The 27272-nt window shown below is 39.0% G+C and overlaps 1 protein-coding gene across 3 annotated transcripts in view; it reads right to left on the bottom strand.

Moving 5' to 3' along the window:
- The window catches only part of dpr8 (defective proboscis extension response 8), a 167620-nt gene that overhangs the window by 54267 nt on the left and 86081 nt on the right, over positions 1-27272 (bottom strand). For all 3 annotated transcript variants that reach the window (XM_017070101.4, XM_065867796.2, XM_036820549.3), the window contains exon 4: positions 14813-14938. In XM_017070101.4, the coding sequence (XP_016925590.2) occupies positions 14813-14861 (49 nt within the window). In that variant the 5' untranslated portion in view covers positions 14862-14938. The remainder of the gene's footprint in view (positions 1-14812; positions 14939-27272) is intronic.

The following is a 27272-nucleotide window of genomic DNA, read 5'->3' as shown; positions in this document are numbered from 1 at the left end:
GTGTGTGTTTGGGTGTTTGGGTGTTTGGCAGTGGGTGTTTGGGTGTTTCGATGGGAGAGTGTGTAATGCCTAGCCAGGGCCATTTGTTGACAGCGTCATGTGGCGTTAATTGCCACTTTACAACGAGTGGCAATTTGGAGCCGATCGAAAGCCGGCTCCCTCTACACACTCGCAACTCGCACACACACATGTGTATTTATATAAGCAAACTCTCCAGGACCAACATATGTATACATGTACAAAAAAAAGCATATTTGAACACGCAGGAAAAAGCTATCACTATCTTGTTGGCATATCTATATCTCAAAAATGTTGAATTTTGCTTCAAAAATATGTTAAAGAAATACGGAAAATTGCTTAAAATATTTTTTAGAAAATTAAAACTATAATGAGTGAATAAAATATAAGTGGCATTAATTTGATCCACCTTATCCTACACTCCTACAAAATCATAAGCTAATTGTTTTAAAAATAATTGACTAAGCAGTACAAAGGTATAGTTATTTTTTGAACATAAAACGATAAGATTAAAGTTTGGAATTATTTAACACTCAATAAACTAGAGTTATATTAAGTTAAGTTGAGTTTATAATGCATTCCAATCATTACATTTAAATAGTGGTTGATTTTCGAAGTCAAACATAAAAAACATGAACTTTAAATGAAATAAAAACTGTTTAGAATACAACACACTTTGCATTTTAAATAGAAAGACTTTAAAATGTATCGAAATAAAAAGAATAGTATTTTTTTTTTCAGTGCAACTACAATAAGAATACATATACAGCCCACAGCTGTTGCTCCTGCCCCCTCTGAATTTTCCCACAGCTTTTCCCTCGCCGGGAAATGCAACAAAGAAAGGGGAGAAAAAAGTATGAGGAAAGTAGTGAAAAGCGAGGAGAAGCAAACAACGGCGAAGGGCGAAAATTACTTAATGAAAACGGCAACGAAAGGCAATTAATTAAATGATAAACGCCCATATTATATGCCCAGGAGCTTGTTTGTTGTTCTGTAAGCAGTTTATGTAACATGCTGTACTCCTTGCCGTGGTGGAAAATTCGTCGGCGGTCGGGAAATTGGATCGTTGTGTTGTTGGCCCGCCGATAACTGCCCCTGGGCAGCGAATCGAGGCCCGGGTGCCGCTGGCCAGATAAGTTTCCCGGTCTCCACTCCCCGCCCCTGGCAAATATCCAGCGCACACATCCTGCCGCCTGACCGTCTCCCAAATGCCACTTGCCATGTGCTGCCAGCCTCCAGAAATCAGCAACCCGAATCCCGAACCCCGAAAGCTGCAAACTGAAAACTGAAAACTGAAACCAGACCGTGTGCAATGTGCAACCTGCAACCTGCAACTGCAACAGACACGACTGTGCAACTGCCTGTCAGCAGATTAGCTCGGCTCGGCAGCATTTCGCAAACACACCTGGCAGGTGGAAAAAGGTGAGATGGCTACGCAGGCACAAATCCCATGTAAAGAAACTTAACGCCCCAGTGCCAGACAGAAAAGGAAAAGAGCAGAAATTGCACAAGTAATAGGTGCAAATTTAAAACATAGCCAGTAATAAATCATATTAAACATATTAATAAAGCAAGTCAACAACTTGTATTTTTGTCTGAAATCCTAATCCCATTTTTTCGCCGTATAAATGCAGTTTTTTGGCTGCTATAAAAAAATATACGTCAGATCGAGAAATGCCCTTACAAAAAATGCGAAAATTGGTCAAAAAATAAATTTCCTATAAATTGATTGGGATCGCTAGCAAATTTAGCAAGCTGTTCAAAACAGTCGGTCTTTTAGCTGTACGCCTTTATTTGACCAAACTACGATTGAAAAACTGGAAAAAAAATTGCATTTTCGACTAAAATCTGAATCTCGTATTTTTGAAAAAAATCGGAACTCCATTTTTCGCCCTAAAAATTCAGTTTTTTGGCTGCTGTAAAAAAAGTATACGTCAGATCGAGGAATGTCATACCTCGTTGTGCTCGTTGCTTAATTTCCAATCCATTGGCGTTCAAACCTGGAAATTTTTAACTTTTTACATTTTTCGCAAAAAAGTAAGGCACCCCCTACCAAAAATTCGAAAATTGGTCAAAAAATACATTTTCCTTAAATTGATTGTGATCGTTAGCAAATTTAGCAAGCTGTTCAAAACAGTTGGTCTTTTAGCTGTACGCCTTGATTTGACCAAACTACGATTAAAAAAATGGAAAGAAAAATCGCATTTTTGACTAAAATCTAAATCTTGTATTTTTGATTAAATCGGAATCCCATTTTTTCGCCATAAAAATTCAGTATTTTGGCTGCTATATAAAGAATATACGTCAGATCGAGGAATGCCATACCTCGCTGAGTTCGTTGCTTAATTTCCAATCGATTTGCATTCTAACCTGAAAATTTTTTATTTTTTGCCATTTTTCGAAAAAAAGTGATGCAACCCCTACAAAAATTGAGAACATTGGTCAAAAATTAAATTTTCCTAAAAATTATGAGGATCGTTATCATTTTAAGCAAGCTGTTCAAAACAGTCGGTCTTTTAGCTGTACGCCATAATTTGGCAAAGCTACGATGGAAAAAGCGAAAAAAAATTTCTCATTTTTGACAAAAATCTGACTTTCGTATTTTTGACAAAAATTGGAACCCTTTTTTTCGACATAAAAATTCAGTTTTTTGGCTGCCAAAACAAAAGTATTTGTCAGAATGAGGAATGTCATACCTCGCTGAGCTCGTTGCTTAATTTCCAATCGATTGGCATTCTAACCTGAAAATTTTTCATTTTTTGCCATTTTTCGAAAAAAAGTGATACAACCCCTGCAAAAAATGAAAAAATTGTTAAAAAAATAAATTTTCCTAAAAATGATGAGGATCGTTAGCATTTTAAGCAAGCTGCTCAAAACAGTAGGTCTTTTACCTGTACGCCCTGATTTGACTGAACTACGATTGAAAAACTGGAAAGAAAAATCGCATTTTTGACTAAAATCTGAATCTCGTATTTTTGACAAAAATCGTGAGTCCATTTTTCGCCCTAAAATCCAGTTTTTTGGCTGCGTCAGATCGAGAAATGTCATACCTCGTTGAGCTCGTTGCTTAATTTCCAATCCATTGGCGTTCAAACCTGGAAATTTTTAACTTTTCACATTTTTTGCAAAAAAAGACGATGCACCCCCTTACAAAAAATGCGAAAACTGGTCAAAAAATAAATTTTCCTTAAATTGATTGGGATCGTTGGCAAGCTATTCAAAACAGTCGGTCTTTTAGCTGTACGCCTTGATTTGACCAAACTACGATTGAAAAACTGGAAGGAAAAATCGCATTTTTGACTAAAATCTAAATCTTGTATATTTGACTAAATCGGAATCCCATTTTTTCGCCATAAAAGTTCAGTTTTTTGGCTGCTAGAAAAAAAAATAAACGTCAGATCGAGGAATGTCATATCTCGTTGAGCTCGTTGCTTAATTTCCAATCCATTGGCATTCAAACCTGGAAATTTTTAATTTTTTCTATTTTTCGAAAAAAAAAAAAACATTGTTAATGAGTGTGGTAAATATTCTGCTTTCCCCAATACAAACCATCATTCTCCTTGATTTCTTTTAAAACAGTTAAAGGCAAATTATAATTAAAATAAATATTTGAACATGTTAATTCAATTGCATATTTGAACAAACAATTAAAAAGGTATATGCCTCATAGGTGTGTATGTGCGACATAGCAAACACAGATGAAACGAGGCAGGCGAAACGGAAATGAAGCGGAACGGAAACGGAAACGGCGTAACGCAGCGGACGAAAGTGGCCGCCCAAAATGGCAGCGACATTTGCCAAGTGTTAAGTGCCATTTTTGGCATCCATGATCTCTGAGCCGTTGGCACTTTTCTATTTTGAGGAGAGGTGTGGCGCTTTTGCGCGACGATTACACCGGCGATTATGCTGATGAGCAAGTGGGTTGTGGTTTTGGGTGGCTTTTGGGCCAAGGGCTGCGGGGCAAGTAGGCCGCACAAGGCCTTCGGTGGCTGCAAGCCAATTAAAGGCGAGCCGTCAGTCCTCCGGGTGACACACTCGGTCTCCTCCTCTTGATCCTGGCTGCCCTTGGCTGTCGTCAGCTGATTTATGGCCGCCATTCACATGCACGTCTCCTCCCCACATCACACCATCCTACAGATAACCCAACGCCAGTAGAAGGAAGGACCTCTCAATACCCCTTACTTTAACAAGTTCTTGGGTGTTATATATCCCTATATCACGTTTAACACAAGTATTGTACTATTTTTGCTATAAGTATATTCTGAATTAAATATATCACCCGTGTCAGAAAGGACCTTTCAGTACATTATTACTTATCTTTATTTTCCCCTAGTCTATAACAAATCCTTATAACTATAAAATTTAGTTTGATACCTATTTTATTTCAAAATACCATTAGTGATTGAGAGGACCTTTACATTTCAGTACTTGCTCGGCATTCTTTACTTTACTTAGTTTTTAAGAACTATTATATTATTATTATTTTCAATTTAAATACTTCAACAGTGATGGTAAGGACCTTTTAGTATTTTTTCAGCACCCTTTACCTTACCTAGTCTATAAGTATGATGTATCATTATATCCAGTTTAGTTCTAGTAACTGTAATATTTGTACGCCTAGCTAAACCTATTTTAAAAATATTTTACATGCATTATTTTATTTTATTTAATAATTAAAATTAATATAATATTTTTGAAGACCTGTAATGAGTACTCCGAAATGCCGCAAAGCTTTCCCTCTTTTAGCCACATTATTTGGCCCAAAAGCAGCGTGGCTTGCTTGGGTAAAAAGTGAGAGTACCTCGCCCATTCCCGCCAACATGACACGTCCTCGTTTTGGGTTTACAACTTTGCCAGAAAGAATTATGTTATGCAAACACAGGCACTTGCACACATGGCCCTCTTATCCTGGCTGCTGTTATTTGTTCAGCGTTTTATGCACTCGCTGCGGCGCCTCAAACTCTTGCTCCTCCTGCGTAATTGAAGTTCATAATTTTTTTATTAAACACACACATATTCAGAGGGGGGTTGGGTGCCCAGCAATCACATGTCCTTTGTCCTTTGTCTTTTGCATTTTTATGCTTTTTTTACACCAAACCACCCCGAACCCCCGTCCAATATCCTGGGCTCCAACGACTTGTCCCGCTGTGCGTGATAATGTTTTGAGCATGCCATTCAAGGAGCAGCCAAGGCATCGTTAAGTTGTCAATTGCCAGGATAACAAAAGTGATGGCATGACAGGACACGGAGAGGGAAAGGACTCCTCTGAAACTGCCTCAATACCCGCTGACATTCGAGCAACTTGATTAAGGCGCCACTTGCTCAGGCATCTGAATTTTTCTAACATTTTTTTTTAAATTTGTACTTTTTAAGATATACCTAAATGGAAATTATACTAATTTACATATCTACAAGTCTTCTGTATCCATAAAAATGAATAAATATTTTCCCAAGATAAATTTTCATTCATTTAAAAAATTGCCCAAAGTATTTCTGATTTTCACAGAATATTCCAAAATATATTTGGCATTTATAAAAACAATTTGGTTTAAAAATATATATCTGTTGGTTAGCAGAATAAATGTAAAACAAATTAATAGTAAAAATCCAATATCCAAAATAATATCAACGAAAAATTGTAATGCCCTGTCGCTCTAGCTTAATCCAATGTCATGGTAATATTACAACGTGAATTTGTAAAAAACTCAATTTCGGCCAAGATCAGCACTTATTCGCCTGTCAAACTCCTGGCGGAAATAATGAAAAACATTTCTCATTGCGGCCGGCAAAAAACTGTTTTCCCCATCTGCATATGAAAAAGTGCGAAATTCGACGATTACTTATAGTACCCATAACAGATTTATATATCAAATTAATAATTGTAATTTCTTTATTTGCGAAGCCCGTGGAATATTCGTTTTCTGGTTGCGCACCGACAAAAAAATCCAGCAATGTGGCAGCAAAAAAGCCAGGCGAAATATATGGCGAATACCATAAATGGTATAATAAATTTTTGCAATTTTTTTATTGAATGCTTGGTGGGGCCATAAAAATGCGCGATTGAGGCATCAACTATGGCTTTTAATGCCCAAACACATTGTAGGCCCTCAATCGATTGTCTGCCCCCGGACTGGCGACTCAACCCTTTTGCAGTTCTAGGCCGATTGCCGATTGCCGATTAACGATTGCATATGCATATACACCTCTACATTTATTTGTTTTTTTTTTTGTATTTTCTTACCCAAGCTCAATTTAACGGGCATTTTTATGTTACCACCGTGCGATTTGAGCGCTTTTACCCCATATCCGCCCCCCTTCCACCTTATTTCTCATTCATTTTTATACCCATACCTGTTGCTCGGCCTTTGGCCAAACAAGATGGTAGCTGGGAAACTGGGCCATGCGAAATCCCCTTAAACCCGACCCCAAAAAAAAAGGATACCGCCGAATTGCAAGAGCTGAAAAAGGCTGGCTCTGTGGTCCAGTGAGCGCCGAGTTCGCCGGCTTGGCCATTGCTTTTAGCATTTATCATACGCAGTGTGGGCCGGGCTAAGTGTGCACTTAAGCGCTGCTTGCGGGGTCGGGGATCAGGGGTCATTTTATGGTTTTTAAAGCAAATCAAATAATTTATTAGCATACGGGAAGTGCTACGTGCTGCAGCAGCGATCGCCTGGATTACCAACACTTTCGATGTTCGATGAACGATGGGAACTTGCCCCGAAAAAGTCAGCAGCTAAGCCAAGTCAACGCATCAAGTGCAGTGCGTTGTTCGTGACCGTGGCAACCCTGGCGGGCATTTCCGGCCACACCGAGTGGCATATGTGTGTGTGTGTGTGTGCGCCAAGCTGCCAAAAAACCGTGGGGACACTTTAATTGAGTTGGCAGCGAAACGAGAGCGATTGCCAGCAAAAAAATCGAGAAAAACTAACAAGGAGGCCGAAGTGAAATTTCCCCGCGATGCAAACACAAACAAAGGCGGGGAAAGTGGTGAGGAGAAAGTCGAGGGGGGGGGGGGGGGGTGTTCTGCACTCGAAGCGGGCGCAATCATTCCGTCATGCGTCATAAGTCGCGTCGCCCTGTGCGCCAAGAAGTATGCAAATAAAATTGTCAACGGGGCTAAGCATCTGCCTCGTCCTTTTCAGCTGCTTCCTCTTCCCGGCGGAGGTCCTTTCTGCTCTTCTTCTTCCCCCAACATCACTTCCTTATCGCAGCCAAAAATCCTTGACGTTCATGTCGCGCCGCCTTGAATGTCTGCCCATCGAGATATGCAGATCCGCGGCTTTTCCCGCTCTTTCATCTCTGGGATGCGAGTTTCCACTGCCTTTTTCTTGCGGCAAGGCACAAAATGTTTTCCAATCGCATGATTATATTAAGAGTATTATATTTTATTTAAAATATTGTTATGAACAGTGCTTTGCCTTTGAATATTATTATTATTTTTATATTTAAAATACAAGTTAAATATTGCTACACCTCTGAATATTATAATAATATATTTGCCTTTGCTTATAAAATGTGTTTAATCTTTAAATGAAAACCTTAAATAAATATTGTAATATTCTTTAGTAAGTAAGGAATAATATTAAAATTTTTACTATAGCTTTACCATAGCTGTTCCATCTCATTGAATTGTGGTTAAATTTGTAAGCTACTTTCTTTTCAGAGTCTACGAAGCAAGTCATCTGTAAAATATAGATTCCTATTGCAGGTACTATCCCTTTTTTGTTTCTCTTCTTTAAATTACAAAATTAATAATTATATTTTACAATGTCAACATTCTTGTAGTTTTAAGTACAACACCTCTTAATATTTTCTATCTTTTAAAGTTGTTATTGAACTTATAACTAGTTTCCTTTATAAATATATATATGTATCTGTTATCCAACAATGTTCTTTACTTCAAAGCTATTTTTTTTATCCCTATTTTATACCAACTTTTCGCTGAGTGTACCTAAAGCACACATGTGAGCCAAGGCCTCGTCACAAATACGGAGTGGAAAAGCAGTAGCATATGAATAAGGAGCCAAGGATAACTCAAGGAGTCGGGGGCCGGCTGATAGGCATTTATATAAAAGTTAATCGCATGATATGCTGATAAAATGCACAAAAACGAGCGCCCAAAGTAGCAGGAGATGAAATATATCTGTGGGCAAAGTGACTGCAAAAAACTTGTACGGAAACTTTTTAATGCTGAGCTTTGGCTTTTTCTTTCCATACGAATGCGAATACAAATCGAGGGGGCGGTGGGCGTGGCTCAAAGATTAGCATTCAAATGGAAGAGGAAGCAGCCGCTTTGGTTTCCCAATTGAAAGTTTGTCTTTGATTGAAATAGTTTGAGAAGGAGATGGAAAAAAATTGCACAGATAAATCAGATTAGAGGAAATCAGGCCGAAGGTGCTCGCAAAAGAAGGTCATAAATTGGCCAATTTTAAGCTTGAAAAGGTCAACTTGACATGTATTTAATTAGAATTGATTTTAGACAAATTCTTTAATTTTTACCTTAAACCATTTAAATTCCAACATTTGGCCAATACATGAAGTGGACAAATATATTGAATAAAACCAACTGATATCCCTATTGAATATTAGGTAAAATGGGGTTGGTCAGTCCAGCTTATTTGGGGGTTTCTTATGCAAATTGAAGCTTTCCCCCTCTGAGAACCACACAAAAAAGGCTCAAATCCATACAGCCGGCCAGCAAATTGCTTCCCCTTTTGGCCCTCTGCATGGATTTTCAATTTCTGCCGGGCATTTCCGCTTCTGCAGCTGCCCTTAGCCGTTTTATAATTCACTAACTTGGCAATTTTCTTCAGCCACCGTGGCCAAAAACCCCCACCAGCGATTCGCAGTCAAGTCCAGCAGTCCATAATGCTTTTTCGGTTGGTCAGAAATTGAACTCATTTGCATATAAGCGTGTAATATATTGTTGACCCGGGCTGAGAGGCTGTCGCCTAATGGCCCTGGCAGCCCATCAACCCATGACATTTATCAAAAAGAAAAAGTCAAAATGGCCAAAAAGTGGCAAAAGTGGAAGAGTGGCCAGCGGAGCGAACAAGAAACTAACTAAAAAAACAGGCTAAGGAAGCGTTGGCGATTCGCAGTTCGCTTTTTCCGGGAACTTGGCGAAAATCTAGTGAAAATGCCACACCCCCTTGAAAACACCCCCTCAATATCCTTTCAACATGCCGTCCAATGTGTTGCCCCTCCCCTCCAACTGCCATTTGAATGTCAAATGAGTTTTGTGCCAAGTTCAGCAATTTTACATTTTCAATTGGCTCCTTTTCATAATTTCCGGGTCAATTTATTTTTTTTGATGGCTGAACAGAAAAATATTACCAAAATTGGCCATCAACAGAAAAACCAAAGTTGCCTTACGAAAATCAAGTGGAGTTTTTAATTTTGAGGTACTATTCTAGATTTTATATCATTGGAAATCATTAGTATTTCAGCCTAATATGACTAAAATACCTATTTAATGGTTTAAGGAAAAGGATGTAGTTTAAAACGTTTTTTATCGTAGAGTCTATAACTACATCAATATACTTATTTTTCCTTAGCGATAAAAAATATTATTTTTATAACCAGACAGAATGAAAAAAATGCTATACTATTTTTCTGAGAAAGTGGATGACTTTAAGATTTTATATAATATTTTATAATATATGTAATAATTTAATTGTTTAAAAAATGTTAATATCATACATTAAATGTTATATTCCTCATAAGGATGAGAAAAATCATGTCTAGTCAATATTAATGGATAAACAATATGAAATGTAACATTTTTATTTATTTTTCCAATATTATTGACTGGCACCCCCTCTTGCAATTCCCAGCCAAACCCATGTTTGTCTGCCTCAATTTTTCTTTCCTCGCTCGCCACATAACTCACACTTTTCATGACTTTTGCCGACAGAAACAAACGGTTCTTTGACTTGTTTTCAATGTTTTTGAAAAGTCACAACGGCACAGAATGATGTATGGCCACGGCAGGAGCAGCAATATCGGTTGAAACCGCACCAAAGGCAGCCGGAATGGGGCGAAATATAATTGCAATGGAGCAACAATGGCGAAAAAGGAGCAGAAATTGTGGATTGCGAAAGTGCTAAAAGGAGCAGGACAGCAATTTAATATATCTCAGTGGCCGGAGCAACATCGAAAACAGTTGCAACTTGTGTGTAACATGCAGCAAACCACACACATCCTTGTGGCAAATGAGAGTCACCCAGACATCCTGTCAGCAGCAGGACCTTTGAGGATCCCTGGCCAAATGGCCACGCCCACAACGCATGCGCAACAAGCTAATCATGCCGCCGTTTTTCAGGACACAAGTGTGGCTCGGTCGCAGGACCTCCAGGATTCACGCTTCCTGACTCCCCAATTCTCCAACGCGATGCGCGTTGCGCCTGCCTGATTTTCAATTTCAATTTGGACGATAAATGGGCACGGCTGGCTGGCTGGTCGAGTCCTTCATCCTGCATCCTCTCGGTGTCCTGACAGCCCCTGAAAATCCCCTGCCTCCGCGCAGCACGAAAAACCCTATCCCAGCTCGTTTATCATGGACGCATATTGCTGACCGCAGCATGCAGCTAAATTTATGCTTAGACTGCCCACCAGCTGTCCACCCACTCAAGCACCACCCCCCAGATGCACCACCCCCTGAATAGCCACCCTCTTTGACACCACCACCCACCGATTCCCTTTAGTGTGTTAAAATTTGATTTCTTTGTCGACTCTTCTCTGGAATGGATACCCCGAAATGATGATGAACTAGAAGTAGAAGTCAGTATATTTCTGGAAAATGAAAAAAATAATACATTCTTTCAATTAGGTAAAAACATACTAAAAACATTCCATATTTTTAAATCTAACTAGTATACAAAATCTTTAAAACATCATAAATTGTCAGTATATTTCTAAAAAGTTTAAAAAAATACTACTTCATATCAAATAGGTAGAAACATACCAAAAACATACTATATTTTTAAAACTAACTAGTACACACACTCTTTAAAACATCATAAATTGATAGTATATTCCTAAAAATTTTTAAAAAAATACTACTTTATTTAAAATAGCTAGAAACATACTAAAAACGTACTATATTTTTAAATCAAACAAGTATACAAACTCTTTAAAACATCATACATTTTATAATAAAGATACTTATGGCTCTCTAGTACCAAGAAGGTTTATAAATCAAAGTAAATTGTCTCGATTTAAAAATCAGTTAAGTCCAGAATTTAAAAGAAGAAATAAACCATATATGGTTACTTATATATAAACCACACCCAGGCCACAAATTTTAGTGACAAGTTCTTAAAGCTCCGAGTTTAAAACCACTTCCACCCAGCATGCAACTTTCTCAGGCTCGCAAAATATAAACAACTTCTTTTGTATCTGATGGTTGGAAATTTAATGCCCTACAAGCTTTTCTCCCCCGGATACTTTAGGGTATTACAGCTTCTTTATGGCCAACTTGGAATTCCGCTCTGTTCGAAATTCTTTCGGTTTATTTTCTCCGTTTTTTTGTCGAGTCGCTTGTCCCGGCGACCCCTCGTCCCGCGCGGCATGTCATGTCAGCGTTGTCATTGTTGTCAGTGTCATCACAGCAGCTGAAGCTCTGGTTGGCAACACCCCCTGGTACCCCTGGTACCCCTGGTAGCCCCCATATTCGCAGGACCCCAGAACCCCAGGACCCCGGGTCCCAGGACCTCCTTTTTCCTGGCGGTGGCTTTGCGGTCGCCGTTTGCCATTCGCCATTCGCTATTCGCCATTCGGCCATCCTCGTCATCGTCGTTCTGCTTGTCATTAGACTTATGTCATTGTTCAGCCAAGTGCGCCGGCGACGACGACGACAGCAGCAGCAACATCAGCAACAGCAGCAGCAGCAGCAGCAGCAGCAGCAGCAGCAGCAGCAACAGCTGCAACAGCAACACTAAAACCAGCCATGTTGCAGCAACTATTGTGCCATATTTACTGCTGGTGCACTCGAATAAAATCATGAGACATCACCCTTATTATATAGAAAATTTGAATCACTTTAAAGCTATTTATAATGAGTGACTATAATTTTAATAATAATCTTTAAAATACAGTTTTAAGAGCTCTGATATTATCGTTTTTCTTAATACGAGAGAAAATATTGCAATCTGTGCAGCCTACTTTCCAATTCCTAAAAAAATGTGCATCATTGATTATGGTCTTATGACATTCAATTTATAAAGTCTTGGCAACCTATAAAAAATGGACTCAATATTTTTTTAAGAATTTATATACTACATGAAAAGATACTTGCTTTTAAGATAAATAAGTGTAAGTAGTTAAAACTTAAGACCTTATGACACTAGATTAATCTTTTAATTACTTAGTATAGTATGTAAAGTATTTTGGGAAGTGATAACAGTCTTAAAATTGATATAAGTTTAATTTAAATAATAATAATACAAATTTATAAAATTGTCTTAAGCTATAGACCCTTTTTTATTTATATTTTCATGACACCTTAAATAAATTCAATAATGTAACCAAAAATGAAGTCAGTCTCATATGGCTTTTAATATGATTGATTGTTGAATACAATCTAAGATTCAACATTTTTGTTTTTTTCTTTTAAAATATGGCATTTTAAGATTCTTAAAAAATATGAAGTAAAGTTTTCGAGTGTTCCAGCTTGGCCTGCAACATGTGCAGCTGGCCACGCCCACTGCTGGTTTCCAGGGGCGGCAATGGATGTGTATGTGTCGCTTTGCGTTCGCATTTTACGTGCGCGCATCTAAACTGACATTCCAATTATTCTTATCGCATCAGAGGAACATGGCCCACGGACCCCTCCAGTCCTCCAGAACCTAACCCATCCCAAAACAACCCAATCCGAACCACCCGCAGCCCGGTTATAAATGGCCCAGCGTCTTTTCAGTTCCGCCAAGTCAGTAAGTCATTCAGTCAGTCAGTTGGTGAGTCACTCAGTCATTCAGTCAGTTAGTCAGTCAAGTCGGAGTTCATTTCGCGGCGTTTTGATGGCATTTTTCATATTTCCCCCATATATCCCATATAATGGCCGCTCTCGAAACTATTTAACTTGCGGTTGGCCAGTGCGGCGAGATGAGATTGTAATGCTGATAGGACTGCCGTGGAGATGGAGATGGAGATGAAGTTGGGGACATGGAGGTGGTATGCCCTGATTTATGTCAACCGAGTCTCTTCCAGATTTCTGGGCAATCGAGGGGAGTACTAAAACTTGTGGAACTCATTTAGAATTTTAGATGCTGAGAAATCCAAGCAGTTTAAGGGGGACTCACTTCAAAGCGATTCGTAGCATCGGGGTCACCAAGTAAAATAAATAATGAAACATATTTAAGATATATGTTTTCCTGTAACCATATACAAGGGATTAATATTTTTAAGGAAAAATAATAATAAATAATAATAAGAAAAAAAATAAATTAAAAGAAAAGGATACATTGGGGTCACCAACTAAAAAAAATATTGTTTTTTATTACCTTTGCTAAGAAATGAACATAAATTAAAAGGAAAAGGCGCATTTCCAATCAAATATAGTTAATTATTCATTCATTGGCCCATAACTGCCGATCAACCTGTTGAATGGTACCAATTTAACGGAACTCCGCGCCTTATCAACGGGGTCACCACAGCGACGACCCAGTTCGTTTAATCGCACAGCGTGGAGACCTCACTTTAATTGCTATTCAATTTACTTTAGCCACGCAACCTGGTTTGGGGAAAAACTTTTTACCCACCGATATTTGTCACAAAATTATTGATTACTTTCCATTTAGCGTTTGTCATTAAGCTACGCCCTTTGATCTTTTCTCTTTCCGGGAGGGGGGAAAGCCAAAAAAAGCGACACGAAAGGGACAAAGGCACGAACTTCGGCAGGGAAAAGCGGCTAAGCTGACTTTAATCAGACCGACAATTTTTCCTCGGCTGACATTTTATTGATTGCCATCAGTTGACTTGAGCATTAATTTCATCAGAGCGGAGGTGTTTGAGCCATGGTGGTGACCCCGAAAACCCATTAAATGTTGCGGTTGGTGAAAAACAGTGAAATAGAATAAAGTAAATGTATTAAGCAATCAAAAGAGGTGTATTGCTCTCTCATTCCGCTGCACAAAACTCATTTAAATCAAATTTGCGTAGGACGAAGGATGGCAGTTCCATCTTCTATGACAGATCGAAGTGCAATAGAAACTACTCACATTTTAACGAGCATTGTGTTGGGCTCGTATCTTGTGGATACTTCGTATCTGTGCCTGCAGTCGTCATCTAAAACCCGGTAGCCTGTAACCAGGAAGCCGTAATCCCATCCCCTCAGACTCCAACTGAATGCTTTTCTGCTCAATTTGCAATTTGCGATGCGCTGAAATGCTGCTGCCCTTATTTTATTTCTATTTCACATCCAATATTACTCCATCGCCCGCCCACTTGGCCACGCCCCCAATAATCAAAGCACGCTTACGGCTTGTTATTTTAAATTTCAGTTTATAAAATAGATGGCGGAGTAGATGATTTAAAACAATTTCTGCACGGGATGCTCCTTCTGCTGATGAAGCTGCAGTCGCGGGCCAAACGAAATTGTTTTTACGTGCCGCGCATGCAAAATGGATTCTTGAAAGGGGGCGTTCGCCTGGGGTGGGCGTGGCATCTGCGATTCCAAAAATCCCCCCTTTAGAACAGGTGACCCCTACCCCTGCCCCTGCCTCTGTCATTCCCCAAGAAATGCCATTCTGGACATTCAAGGGCCTAAAATGGTAGGGAAAATAGTTGAACTCACCTGCCAGCAGGCACAAAATGCCCAGAAAAATTAGCCTGTGTGTCGACATCTTGGTTTGGGAACCTTTATTTAAATATATAGCACTGCCAAGTCTGTTGTTCAGGAACTTGTTTTAGTCTGCGGTAGCTGAAATGGGAAGAGAAAATATATCATATATCAGCATCAGTGGAATTCGAATACTAAAAGATGGATTTCCCATCTGCATACATTATCCAAAACCTAATTGTATCTTATGGCAGTCTTTTATATAAAATTATGTTAAACTATGTAATTATCTTATAAATATTTATATAATTTCAATATTTAAAGTATTTAATTTGATAATACTCCCACTTTGCTAATAAAGCCCATACATGGCTTAGTCTATTCGTAGCCCTGTGGCAAAAACACATGCTCAAATTAGAGCTAAACAAAGCCTTTTCTTCTACGTTTTTCTTTTTGTTGGCCAAATGAGCCCCGCAGCGGAGTGCAATTAAAAGCGAATCATGACCTACACAAGCAGGCAAAAGTTCACAGCCAGTCGAAAAAACACAGGGCGAGGGTTAACAATAACAACGACAATATGGAATCGGCAAACAAACTGACAAATGGACGAACAAGCCAACAAACAAGCAAACAAACAAACAAACCCGGAAAACCGCAGACAAAAGTGTTGCCCGGAACTGGAAAACTGCAAAACCGAAGCGCAACATAAAAATCCACTAAGGCAAATTGGTTTTGTTAACCAGCACAATGGACACATTAACATCGGCCAAAACACACGGGAGCGCAGATATCCTGCAGGCTCCAGGCGTTAGATGTGGACGGTGGACGTGGACGGCGGACGTGGACGTGGACGCAGATGTGGATGCGGATGTGGATGTGGATGTGGAAGCGGCGACGTCGACAGCAACGGCAAGCGACAATTAAAATTTTTGCAATTCTGTCGCAGCTCCCGGAGTACTTTTGCCCACTTCACAAATGGCAGCGCAATGCGCGAAATTGTTTTTATTAAAATGTAGAACAGTACATGCAGTTCACAAAAAAATGTGTCAAAAATGTCAAAGGTTAAGAATGTCAGGAATATTTTAGAGGTATATTTGGAATTACGACCTTCGATGGAAAAATAAATATATCAAATCAATTAAAAAAGAGATCTCTCTCAAAAAATGTAAATAGTCAAAGATTTTATAGTAAAGTAAATAAAAATCTTTTCCGAATACCTTATAAATTTTGGAGTAATTATTCAATTCAAAATATCAGTTGAAAATCTTCCAAAGACATCCCAATATCTGTAAAAAAAATATCAACTTTAAGGAAGAATTTCCCTTTGATTCGTAAATATTTAATATGATACAAGTTCTGATAACTAAATTGAAATTTTAAGAAAACATAAAATACTTACTTCTTAAATATTTTATTCTTAAGAAATAGTATTCATTTTAATACCTAACTCGAAACCATTACATGGTTATCCCAATTTTTCAACTTTAAGGATTAGTTTCCTTATGATAACGAACTCTTCGCCAAGTGCTTTTATTTTATGGCTACTTTTTCGGATTACCGAACACAGTTTCGCTCACTTTTCGGAGTGTAATAAAGGGAAAACGGTGGCGGTGCGCCGGGGGGAATTTCGGGGCTTTCGTTAACAGAAAATTATGGACTCCATCTTGCTCGGGGAGCATTGGCACATTTTAGAAAGTTTTTTGCTCATTACACGGCTTGATTTCATTTAGTTGGGCGACTGCGAGGTCGAAAGGGGAAGCCCCGTAAATTAGATGAGATAATAAGCCGGGCCCGGGCTGGGAAGCCACTGTGCGCAGTTTGGCTCAAAGGATGCGCCAGTGGAGCTGCAGGTCCTGCCAGATTCGGCCAGATTCGGTGAGGTTCTGGTCCTCTGTGCTGCCTGCATCGTTGGTCATCTTAATTAGGCGCAAAAAAGCAAACTGCAAAATGCAAATGAAAGGGGCACCCCACTGCCCTCGAGAGTTGAAGAGGTGAGGAGGTGACGCGAACCAGAGGCCAACACAGTCAAGGACCAAAAAGAATCCTGAGAGAGAGCTGTCAAAGGCAAACATTTCGGGTCAAATCAAATCCTAATAAAACGACTAGTTGGGATCCCTTGGAACTCGACAATTACCCGGGCCCAGAGAGCCATCTGTCCCAATCCGAATCGAAATCTAAATGGTATTTCCCAGCCTGGGCCCACAACAATTTGTGGCGTCTCGAAGAATCACAGCTGACTGGAGGACCAATATTAATGATTGCTGCTTTACAATGACTTCTTATGCTCCATTTACCTGATATATGCAGATTTTCAGGGATTATTGTGTTTCAGTGGGATATTTTTCACTTTAATATAAAGTTGTGCTACTCAAATTTCAAATTGAGTTTAAAACCCATTTTTAAATACCTTAAATACCTCTGATTATTAAATTGTTAGAGCTTGTGTAAAATTACGATTCAAGAAGAATATGTTCTTAATATTTTTTTTTATAAATGGCGCACCTTAGTAAAAAATCCTCTCCAACGCCTTTTAGGTATGCAACACTTCTTGTAACAAGGCATTTTTCGTTCCTACAATACCTCTCCTTAAGATATTTCTGATAATTAAATTGTTAAGGTCTATGCATAATTACAATTCAAGAAGAATTTATTCTGGAAAGTTTTTCATAAGTGTGCAATTTTAATAAAAAATCCGCTCCAACGCCTTTTAGGTATGCAACACTTTTTGTAACAGGGCAGTTTTGCCACCATTCCTTCCGTTCTTTTTCCCCCATTTCGAATAACAACATAATAAAAAAAACCGCAGTGAAAAATCTCTTTTGGTTTACTCACAATAATAAATGCCAGATAAAGTGGTCATTTTCCCCATAGTGCATTCTGGACACTTCAAACTAAGCTTTATTTATGGACAATCCAAGGGCGCCGAACCCCTTGTCAGAGTTATGTTAATACCTTTTGCCATGCACCAGATAAAGACGAAAGTGATGGGGATTGCTTCCATTTAATCAAAGCTAATTGAGAGCGTTTGGCAATTGGCGTTAACTTTAACGCTTTGACAGGCGAATGGAAATGGGGGAAAGGCGGCGAAAGTGGTACCTAAAAAAAAAGAGGGAATTTGGATATATTCAGGGATATAGCCATCCCCTAACAACTGACCACAAAATTTTTCACGCGAATCGACCCCATCCCATCCACTTTTCCACTTTCCCGCCCTCCACTTTCACCGGGCGAAACTTTTCAACGTTTTCGCTCCGTTGGCCCTCACTTTTTGGGCGAGAACATTGAAATTAGATTAAAATGTTGAGGCAAATACAAAATGGCTGCCACTTCGAGGTGTGGGAGTCAATTCGAATTTCATTAAAACGATATCAAGCGGTTCAGTGCTTAGTCGAATGCTTTCCCTCACTTCTTTTTTTGTATTCCTTATTTTTTTTCCTTTTTTTGAGTTGAATAAAGTTTGGCACGAATTTGAAAGTTCGATTAGGGGTTAGGGTTAGCCATTCGTGGAATTGGCCGAAACATATTTTGAGGGATTACCATGGGGCGATGGCATTCTACGCCGCACGCCAAATACTTGTACTTTGTTTGGATATTGCAGAGCCAAAAATTGGATTGCCTTAAAATCATTTTAGCTTTGAATTGTAAAATATTTAAAATAATTTTATTTAAGAATCTAAATTTTCAGAGCGTCACATATTTTTTAGAAACCTTTTTAGGTGACCTCTTAGTTTGAATAACTTAAATAGCTATAACAATTATTTATTGAGCTTTTGTAGGGTAAGATAAGTAAATAATATGATATACTCTTTGAATTAATTCAATATTAATATTTTAGGAAGCCATTCAAAACTATATTTTTATGAAACATTTTAAAGCCCAATCAAAATACTGTGTGTCACAAGAAACTGCTTTAGAGCCTTAAATAAATTTTTAAAAATTTCCATTAAACTTCTTACGTTCTGAGGTGAATGCCCTGATATAGAGCTGCTATATTTTTCGCCCAGTGCAGATATTCGAGTCTCGTATTTACACAAGCCGTGTGAATGAACTTGGCTTCCTTTCGGCCCCCGCCCCCATTTTTTCCCCTTCTCCACGGGGCTTGGCTTTGGCCGGCGCCATTTATCATGCGAATCCCAGGAGAGTGCTCAAAGCAATGAAATTAAAAGCTGAATTGTTATTTTTGCCCGCTTGCCTTTTGGCCGCCTTGTTTTTCCTCGGTTGCCATCGAGAAGTGTGGAAAGGAGCCAGAAAACCAGGGGCCGGAGTCCTTTTTACCGGACTGCAATGATTGGCATTTATGGCCCTTAGCCCAGGGGCGGCTGCATTTCACGGGTGGAGTTGAAAAGGGGTTGGAAAAGGGGAAAAAAAAGGGGGAAAAAAGGGGGGGGGACCCGGACAAGTGAGTTATGGCAGAAGCTCGTCACCGCTTAATTGGCTTTTAATTTTGTGTGGGCGCATTACTTTTCATTACGATTAGACGCTTTGCAAGCGTATCCATTAATTAAATTCCCCGCTGTGTGGAAATGGCAGATAAAACGTGGCCAATAAAAGTTCGGAATGGGCCAAACATCGACATTACGCTCCAAATTTGACATTTTAATGTTAGGCGACATGTGCGCGCGCGCAAAAATGGCTTTTTGGCCAAAATATTAATACCCATTTTGCCGAAAGGCTTAGAGTTTACCGAGAAATCGGTACATAAATATCGGGTAACATTTTTGTGGCTCCCCCTCTCCCATTGAAAATTCCCCGCCCATGTTTCGCTGATATCAAATCTTTGTGTGTGTGTGTGCAAAGGGGGATATCAAGAAGACATTAAATTCACATTTTTAATAGATTACGAGGTGAAATCGAAAGGAAGGTTGGCCACAAATCAGATGGGGGAAGATATAGGGGTGATTATGTTCCCCAACTTCAATCGTTGATGCACTTTTGCCGGCCAAACAATTAGACAATCAATCAGGGGGGAAGCCCAGCCAATTGGAGCGCAACGAGGCGTATACGTAACACGCCACTCGAGTCGCCGGGAAAGCTGAAATCACACAGATAGGGTAAAGTTTTCCCCATTTCCACACCCCAAGCCCCCACTTCCAAAGGATAAGCGAACAGAACTTAATTGAAATCAATACAAAATGCAATTTAATTCGTCCTTTTGCAGCTCACACACACACACACACACGAGGATAGTTCCGCACATGCATTGCATACTTTGAGGCGCCGTTAGTTTATGATTATTCAAGGGGGGCGAAGGATATATATATCTATGTCTATATATGGGTAGGGATATGGCTGGGAAGCCCCGGCACTCGAGGAAGTTGTAAAGTGGGTTACAGCCAGAAAAGCTGGGGAAAAATATATAAAAAAGTTAAAGTGGGTATAGGATGGCAGTGTGCTCATTGCCTCAAGGAACTTAAGAGCTTTATTATCTCCTTCGTGATATTTTGCAGTGCCTCAGTAGGGATAAACCCGGCTCGAGCTGGGAAAAATGGGCTGCATTTGGCTCACAAGGTATGTGCACCCAATTAAATATTTATTATTTGACTTACATATACATTTCTTTGGCCTACTCAAATTTCCACAAGCAGCTCATCATTTTCTGCATAAAGATATATCAGTTTATTATAATAAAAAATATTTGCCTTGCTTATTTTGAACTAGCTCTTCATATGAATTTATTTTATTATAAAATATTTGTCTTGCATTTTTTCCCTTAGCCTACTCAAATAACCTGAACTACCTCTTCATTTTCTGCATTAATATATATCAATTTATATCAAATATTTGTATTTATTATCCCTTATTATCTGTCTTGTATACTTAAGATAGCTATGCATTTTCATACAGAATTTAAAACGTATTGATATACCAATTTATATTATTAAAAAATATTTGCCTTGCCTATTTTGCCTTAGCCTCATCAAATTACCTGAATTAGCTTCTTTATTTTATATATCAATTTATAGGCATCATTAAAATAACATTTGTATTACAAATTGGCCCTTATTATCTTGTATACTCAAGATAGCTATACATTTTTTAACAGAATTTAAAACTCGTGGCAATTTTAACTACTGACATTTCATCATGATTTGAGTACTCCATAAGAAAAATGTATATTCCTCTAAAAGTTACTTATTTTTTATATCTTGAAATACATTTAATGATTATTTTAATCACAACTTTGACTATCATATTTTTTTGATTACTATTCTTTTTAACTTAAATGGTTCAAAGATTTTGTGGTATAACTACCATTTTCCTAGGATTTAGTGTTTATTTAAAAGGGGTGATATTGAGTACATACTCAAATCTTCAAAGAAATAAATTGGCTTAGGGTTTAGCCGGTTTTGCCACTTCGAAATACGAAATCTTTTAGAAGGTATTTATTTTTAATACCTCAATGCATATAGAAAATATAATTAAAATCATAACTTCGACTATGATATTTGTCTTTCGTATTTTATATATTAATCATATGTATAATTTTAAAGGTTTTTTCGGCTCTACGAAGTATATAAATCCCCAAAAGGTATGTCCTATTTAAATGTAGTCCCTGCTATTACTTTACCCTATTCTATTTTATTTTATTTGGCCCTCCTGCAATTGTCTGCATCTGGGGGTATGTAAGTCAAGTGCTTGTCGTTAAGCTGAATTTGATTGTTTCTGTTGCTCGGGGAGCTTGGCCAACTGAAAGCGAAATCAATGTTGAAAGCCCAGGTGTTTTTTTTTGGGGGGCAGTGAGGTGGTGGGAAAATGTAATGCAACCTCTGTTCTTGGTTTTTCCAACAACTGACCGGGATAAGCAAAAAAAAAAAAAAAGAAAGAAAATAATGGAGAAACGAAGAACACGCGACGCCTTTTGTGTGTTGAGGTTTCTTCTGCCAATTGCATGTGCGAGGAAATGGGAAATGGGAAAGCGTTGTGGGCGTGGGCGCTGTACAGGGGGGCGTGGCATGTCTACGACAGTTCGGTTTATTATGTCAGGGGAGCGACAAAATAGAAGGGAGTGCGATTGGGAGTGGCAGACTGAATAGTGTTTAGCTGTCGACTAAAAAAGACATTTTCCTGCTCACTTTGTGGTTAAGCAGACAATACCCCAATAAGGGGGTTCCCTCCTTTTTTTTTGGGGGACCCAAAACCCCCAACCGAAACAAGAAAACGCATTTTATGGCATTCAAATCGTAATGATTTTGCGCTTTTCTCATGTTCTTTCCCAACAATTCTCCGCAAATGTGCGGCGAAGTTGGCAGAAAATTGCACTCGCAGTGTGTGTGACTGCGTATCATTGGATTTTCATTTGCTGCGCGCCCGGAAAATCTCAAAAGGCTGGAAAAGCAGGGGTTTTTGGGGGGAAAAGTAGAGGCGAATGCGGATGACGAGGATGTCAGCTGCCTCATCACTGTGTTGGCTGCACACAAATGCCGGACGGCAACAGGGGGTTAAGGAGCATCGATGGGGCTGCAGAGGGTTAAGGCAGATGGCAGCTGGCAGCTGGAACAGGAGCCCATTGATAAACAGACTCCACCAACGACTGCTGACCAGGACTCATCCCCCGGCTGATTCCGTATAATGCACATCCAATTAAAATGTTAGGCCCACTACGCTCCACATTCCCTTTTCCAAGAAAGCGAAGCCAGCAAAAATCGAGGAAGGAGATTACCAGATCCTAATGATGGATTTACTAGGTTCCCGAAAATGGAAGGAGGTTGATACGACAGTTAACCGAGGGGGATGGTATTTACATTTCAAGAAAATACTGAAACCCTCTTCTTTCGACTTGTATAACTTATAAATCTTTGTCGTACTTCCATGTATACTTATTTTATAGTTTCAGTAAAAAACCAAGAACACTTCTCATTCCATGCATTTCTAATTGAACAACCCAACAGTCGCTTTTAAGGGCTCTGTGCCACAAATAATTGCAATTAAAAATCATTTAGAGCTTCCGCCTAACAAACTTCCTTCCGCAGCTGTTCATCCAGATGTTATATGCAAATTTAAATTAACTGAGCAAAAAAAAGCGAATATCGTGCGGCTCTAAATTGGAAAATGGAAATGCAGTTCATGGCAACGCTGCGTATGTGCAATATATTTTCATTATTGACTCAACGCACCACTTGATAACCAGTTGAGCGCTTAAAATGTAAAGGAAATTGTGGAAAAGCAAAGGTGATGGAAGTAAATCAAGTGTCACTTAGTTTATTCACCTTTAAAACGGGGCTTTAAACGTCTCTATAGAAATTAATCATCAGAAGGGTATCACTGAAGATAGTGTCTTCTTTTAAGAGAATTTTATTCTTGAAAAAGTAACTTGTAGCAGTATAATACTGGTTTTTCGTATAAAGTAGTATAGTAGCCCTGATATTTCTGGTGGATGCGTTTCATAAATAATCAAAAATATATCAATAAAGATAGTGTAATATTTTTTAAGAGGTTTTTGTTCTTGAAGAATTAAGAACTAACTTGTAGAAGTGTTATTTTGGTTTTTTTATTTTATAGCAGCATATCAGCACCCATTTTTTTCTTGTACCAAAAAAGGTACCAATAAAGATAGTCTCTTGTTTTTTAAGAGTTTTTTGTTCTTGAAAAACTAACTCGCAGCAGGGTAATTCTGTTTTTTCTGATTTTTCTGGTGAATGCGTGGTATTGCCTGCACTTTCGGGAAATTTATCTGAATCAAAGTGACTTTTCAGGGTGGAAAAGTTGCCGCCCAGCTTCTTTTGTCTTAGGCAATCCCAAGCCAAGCCAAATCCATTCCGAAACCACCTCCGCATATCCCTATTCCCATCTATCTCTTTGTGTGCATATGCAAATTACTCGCACATATTTATTCTCTGGCATATAAGGTGGCATTTTTGCAAATGATGGAACCGGGCTTAATGTGGGGAAAAATCAAAATAGTCGGGCAGGCGAGAAGAATATGAGACAAGGACAAAGCCTTTTGTGTGCCACAATAAACTATTTTTTATTGCCGTTGCAAGAGATGGGACAGCTGTTGGGGATGTTGGGGGTTGCTTTTGGGATTGGGGGTATGGGGACTTTGAAAGGGGGGGGGGGCTCTGCAGGAAAGGTGCTGTCCGTTTGTCCGCCATTTTTCCACTTGCAATCCCCAGAACGCCCAACTCCCCCCGAGTTCGCTCACTCGCTGCGTTGTCGACCGCATAAAAGTTTTTCAATTAAGTGCCATGCCCTACTTTGGACTTTTTGCTGAAGCCAACCCACACATACACACACTCGCCCCTCTCACACACACACTCTCGCACACTCACTCACACACTCGCACACTCACAGGACTCTCACACAGACAGACGCCGCATTGCTGCATGCATAATGCGACTGCTAAAAGCGTCGCCAGCATCGCCGTCGTTACCGTTACCGTCGCTGCGTAAGTGGAACGCACGTTCCGAAGCCCCTCTTAGAAGCCCTCCCCTCCACCCATGCACTTCGAATCCCAATCCCATTTTTTCCGAACCGGAAAAATCCCAACTCCAAACTCCAGAACAGCAAGTCGGTACGATTGCACATTCGATTCTTATGAAAAATAAACCAAAGAGCTGTGCATTTATCAACAGCATTGAAATTTAAGAGGTCACTGAAAATCTTTCAAAATTATGAGTTCGAAAGTATATTCGCTATAATACTTGGCCAAAAATTGGGCCGGACTGAATTGCCGGGAAAACATCTGGATCTCGTATTTTTGACTAACATCGTAATTCCAATTTTTCGCCCTAAAAATCCAGTATTTTGGCTGCTATAAAAAAAGTATACGTCAGATCGAGGAATGTCATGCCTCGTTGAGCTCGTCGCTTAATTTCCAATCCATTGGCACTAAAACCTAAGAATTTTTAACTTTTCACATTTTTTGCAAAAAAAGACGATACACCCCCTTACAAAAAATGCGAAAATTGGTCAAAAAATACATTTCCCTTAAATTTATTGGGATCGTTAGCAAATTTAGCAAGCTGTTCAAAACAATCGGTCTTTTAGCTGTACGCCTTGATTCGACCAAACTACGATTTAAAAACTGGAAAGAAAAATCGCATTTTTGACTAAAATCTGAATCTCGTATTTTTGACCAAAATCGGAACTCCATTTTTCGCCCTAAAAATTCAGTTTTTTGCCTGCTGTAAAAAAAGTATACGTCAGATCGAAGAATGGCATACCTCGTTGAGTTCGTTGCTTAATTTCCAATCCATTCACGTTCAAATCTGGAAATTTTTATTATTTCACATTTTTCGCAAAAAAAGACGATGCACCCCCTTACCAAAAATGCGAAAATTGGTCAAAAAATACATTTCCCTTAAATTTATTGGGATCGTTAGCAAATTTAGCAAGCTGTTCAAAACAGTCAGTCTTTTAGCTGTACGCCTTGACTTGACCAAACTACGATTGAAAAACTGGAAAAAAATCGAATTTTTGACTAAAATTTGAATCTCGTATTTTTGATTAAATTCGGCACTCCATTTTTTGTCCTAAAAGTTCAGTTTTTTTGGCGCTATAAAGAAAATAATCGTCAGATCGAGGAATGTCATACCTCGTTGAGCTCGTTGCTTAATTTCCAATCCATTGGCATTCAAACCTGAAAATTTTTAACTTTTCACATTTTTGGCAAAAAAAGACGTTACAAAAAATGCGAAAAATGGTCAAAAAATAAATTTTCCTTAAAATGATTGGGATCGTTAGCATATTTAGCAAGCTGTTCAAAACAGTCGGTCTTTTAGCTGTACGCCTTGATTTGACCAAGTTACGATTGAAAAACTGGAAGGAAAAATCGTTTTTTGGACTAAACTTCAGGAGAACTTCCATCAGGGTGGTGAAAAGCACTTTAGGGTATTTGAATTACGACTATACCACACTTTTTTTAAAACCCTTTTCTCCCTAAGCCCTTCTCATAGGTGGCGCGGTTTTGTATTGAAATGCGTTGCAGCAAAATAAGAGGAGATAGAAATTGAAAAGAGGTGGGCAAAAAATGTGCAACTTCGGGTTTAATATGCGTCAAGCGACTGATGGCAACGGGAAAAGCAGCAAGAAATCCAGCAAAAATGGGCGGGGAAAACAAAAACGAGCAGCTTTTTGCTGCAACCTGAGCAATTTTCATTAAGTACAGAAAAAACGAGAAAATGTGAAAATTCGAAGAGGTTGCAGATGAAGAGGAACAGACAGGATGGGACAATTTTGAGCAACTGCAAAACAAATACGTGACATCTGCGTAGCCTCAGCTCACCAACACAGACGCCCCCGCACACAGATACTCACGCACACGGGCGCACATCAAACGCTTTTAATGAAGTAACAACGCTTTGTTACACATTTCTGCAGCATTTTTCCCTTCTGCTGTTCATGTGTTGGTTACAATTTTGGTTGGCCCCCAGTCTCTTCTTTTTCCCCCCAGTTAACTCTGACATTTCCATGGAGTCCTACACTCAAATAAGGATTTTTCATGCTTTTTGAGACGTTTGTTTTGAGTTAGTGGATATTTTTCTGTTTTTTAAAGGCAAAAAAAGCTGTAATTCTATTGTTTGCTAAAATTATTTCAGTTGATCAAAGAAAAAATACAGTATGATGATCAAAAACCAACGAATAAGTCTGAAAACGAATACCAATATTCGGGAGTAATAACGCTTGATTCATGTGCCTGTTCTATCCATTCCCATCTAAATAAAATAAAACAATTATCGTCCATTATTACAAAAGGACATCTTTTCCCAAATACCACATTTAAGTAAACTGTCAATTATAAACACAGAATATATGTTTTAATAATTGCCAAGCATATATGTAAAAGCAAGAAAATAGTTATCAAAATTCTACACAGCACATTTTCTTAATAATGTTTAATTTAATTAAGTCATGAAATAATTAAATTCCATATGAAAATACCATGTAAATTTATTTTGTAATTTTCCCAGAATTTTTCAGTTGCCCTGAGCAACTTTTCCGGTTATTTTTTTGCTGTGGGTCCTTTGCCATCCGTATGCCACTATTTTCTCCCTTTCTTGTGTTAGTTTGCTGTATTTAATTTGGCCAACGCTTGAACTTCAATCAGTAAACATAACGTGCACGCATTCTGTGGTCTACTCCGAGCACATCCACATCCAAATATCCACATCCACATCCACGTCTACATCCACATCCACATCCACATCCACATTCCCGTCTACATCCACATCCACATCTACATCCACATCGGTTAGCTGCAGGCAGTCAAACAAGGACAGCAGCCACAATCAACTTCAATAACTTAGACACACACGCAGGAAGGAAGAAAGGAAGGAAGGAGTGGGTCCTGCCAGGGGAGGGGGGAAAAGGAGGAGTGGCTCCTGCCCCCTGGCATGCATGTTTATATTAGTTACGGGCCACAACAACTAAACGGCAGTGGAAAACTTTGCCCGGCAACTCTGGGGGAAGACTTGATTTAAGTTCACTCAAACACGGTGAAAACTGTTGCCGGCTTTTAGGCCCCCTGCCCTGATTG

Source organism: Drosophila suzukii, chromosome X, assembly GCF_043229965.1.
Source record: "Drosophila suzukii chromosome X, CBGP_Dsuzu_IsoJpt1.0, whole genome shotgun sequence".
Taxonomy (NCBI): Eukaryota; Metazoa; Arthropoda; class Insecta; order Diptera; family Drosophilidae; genus Drosophila; species Drosophila suzukii.
Note: the sequence above shows the minus strand (reverse complement) of the source record. Positions and strands in the feature narration are given on the sequence as shown.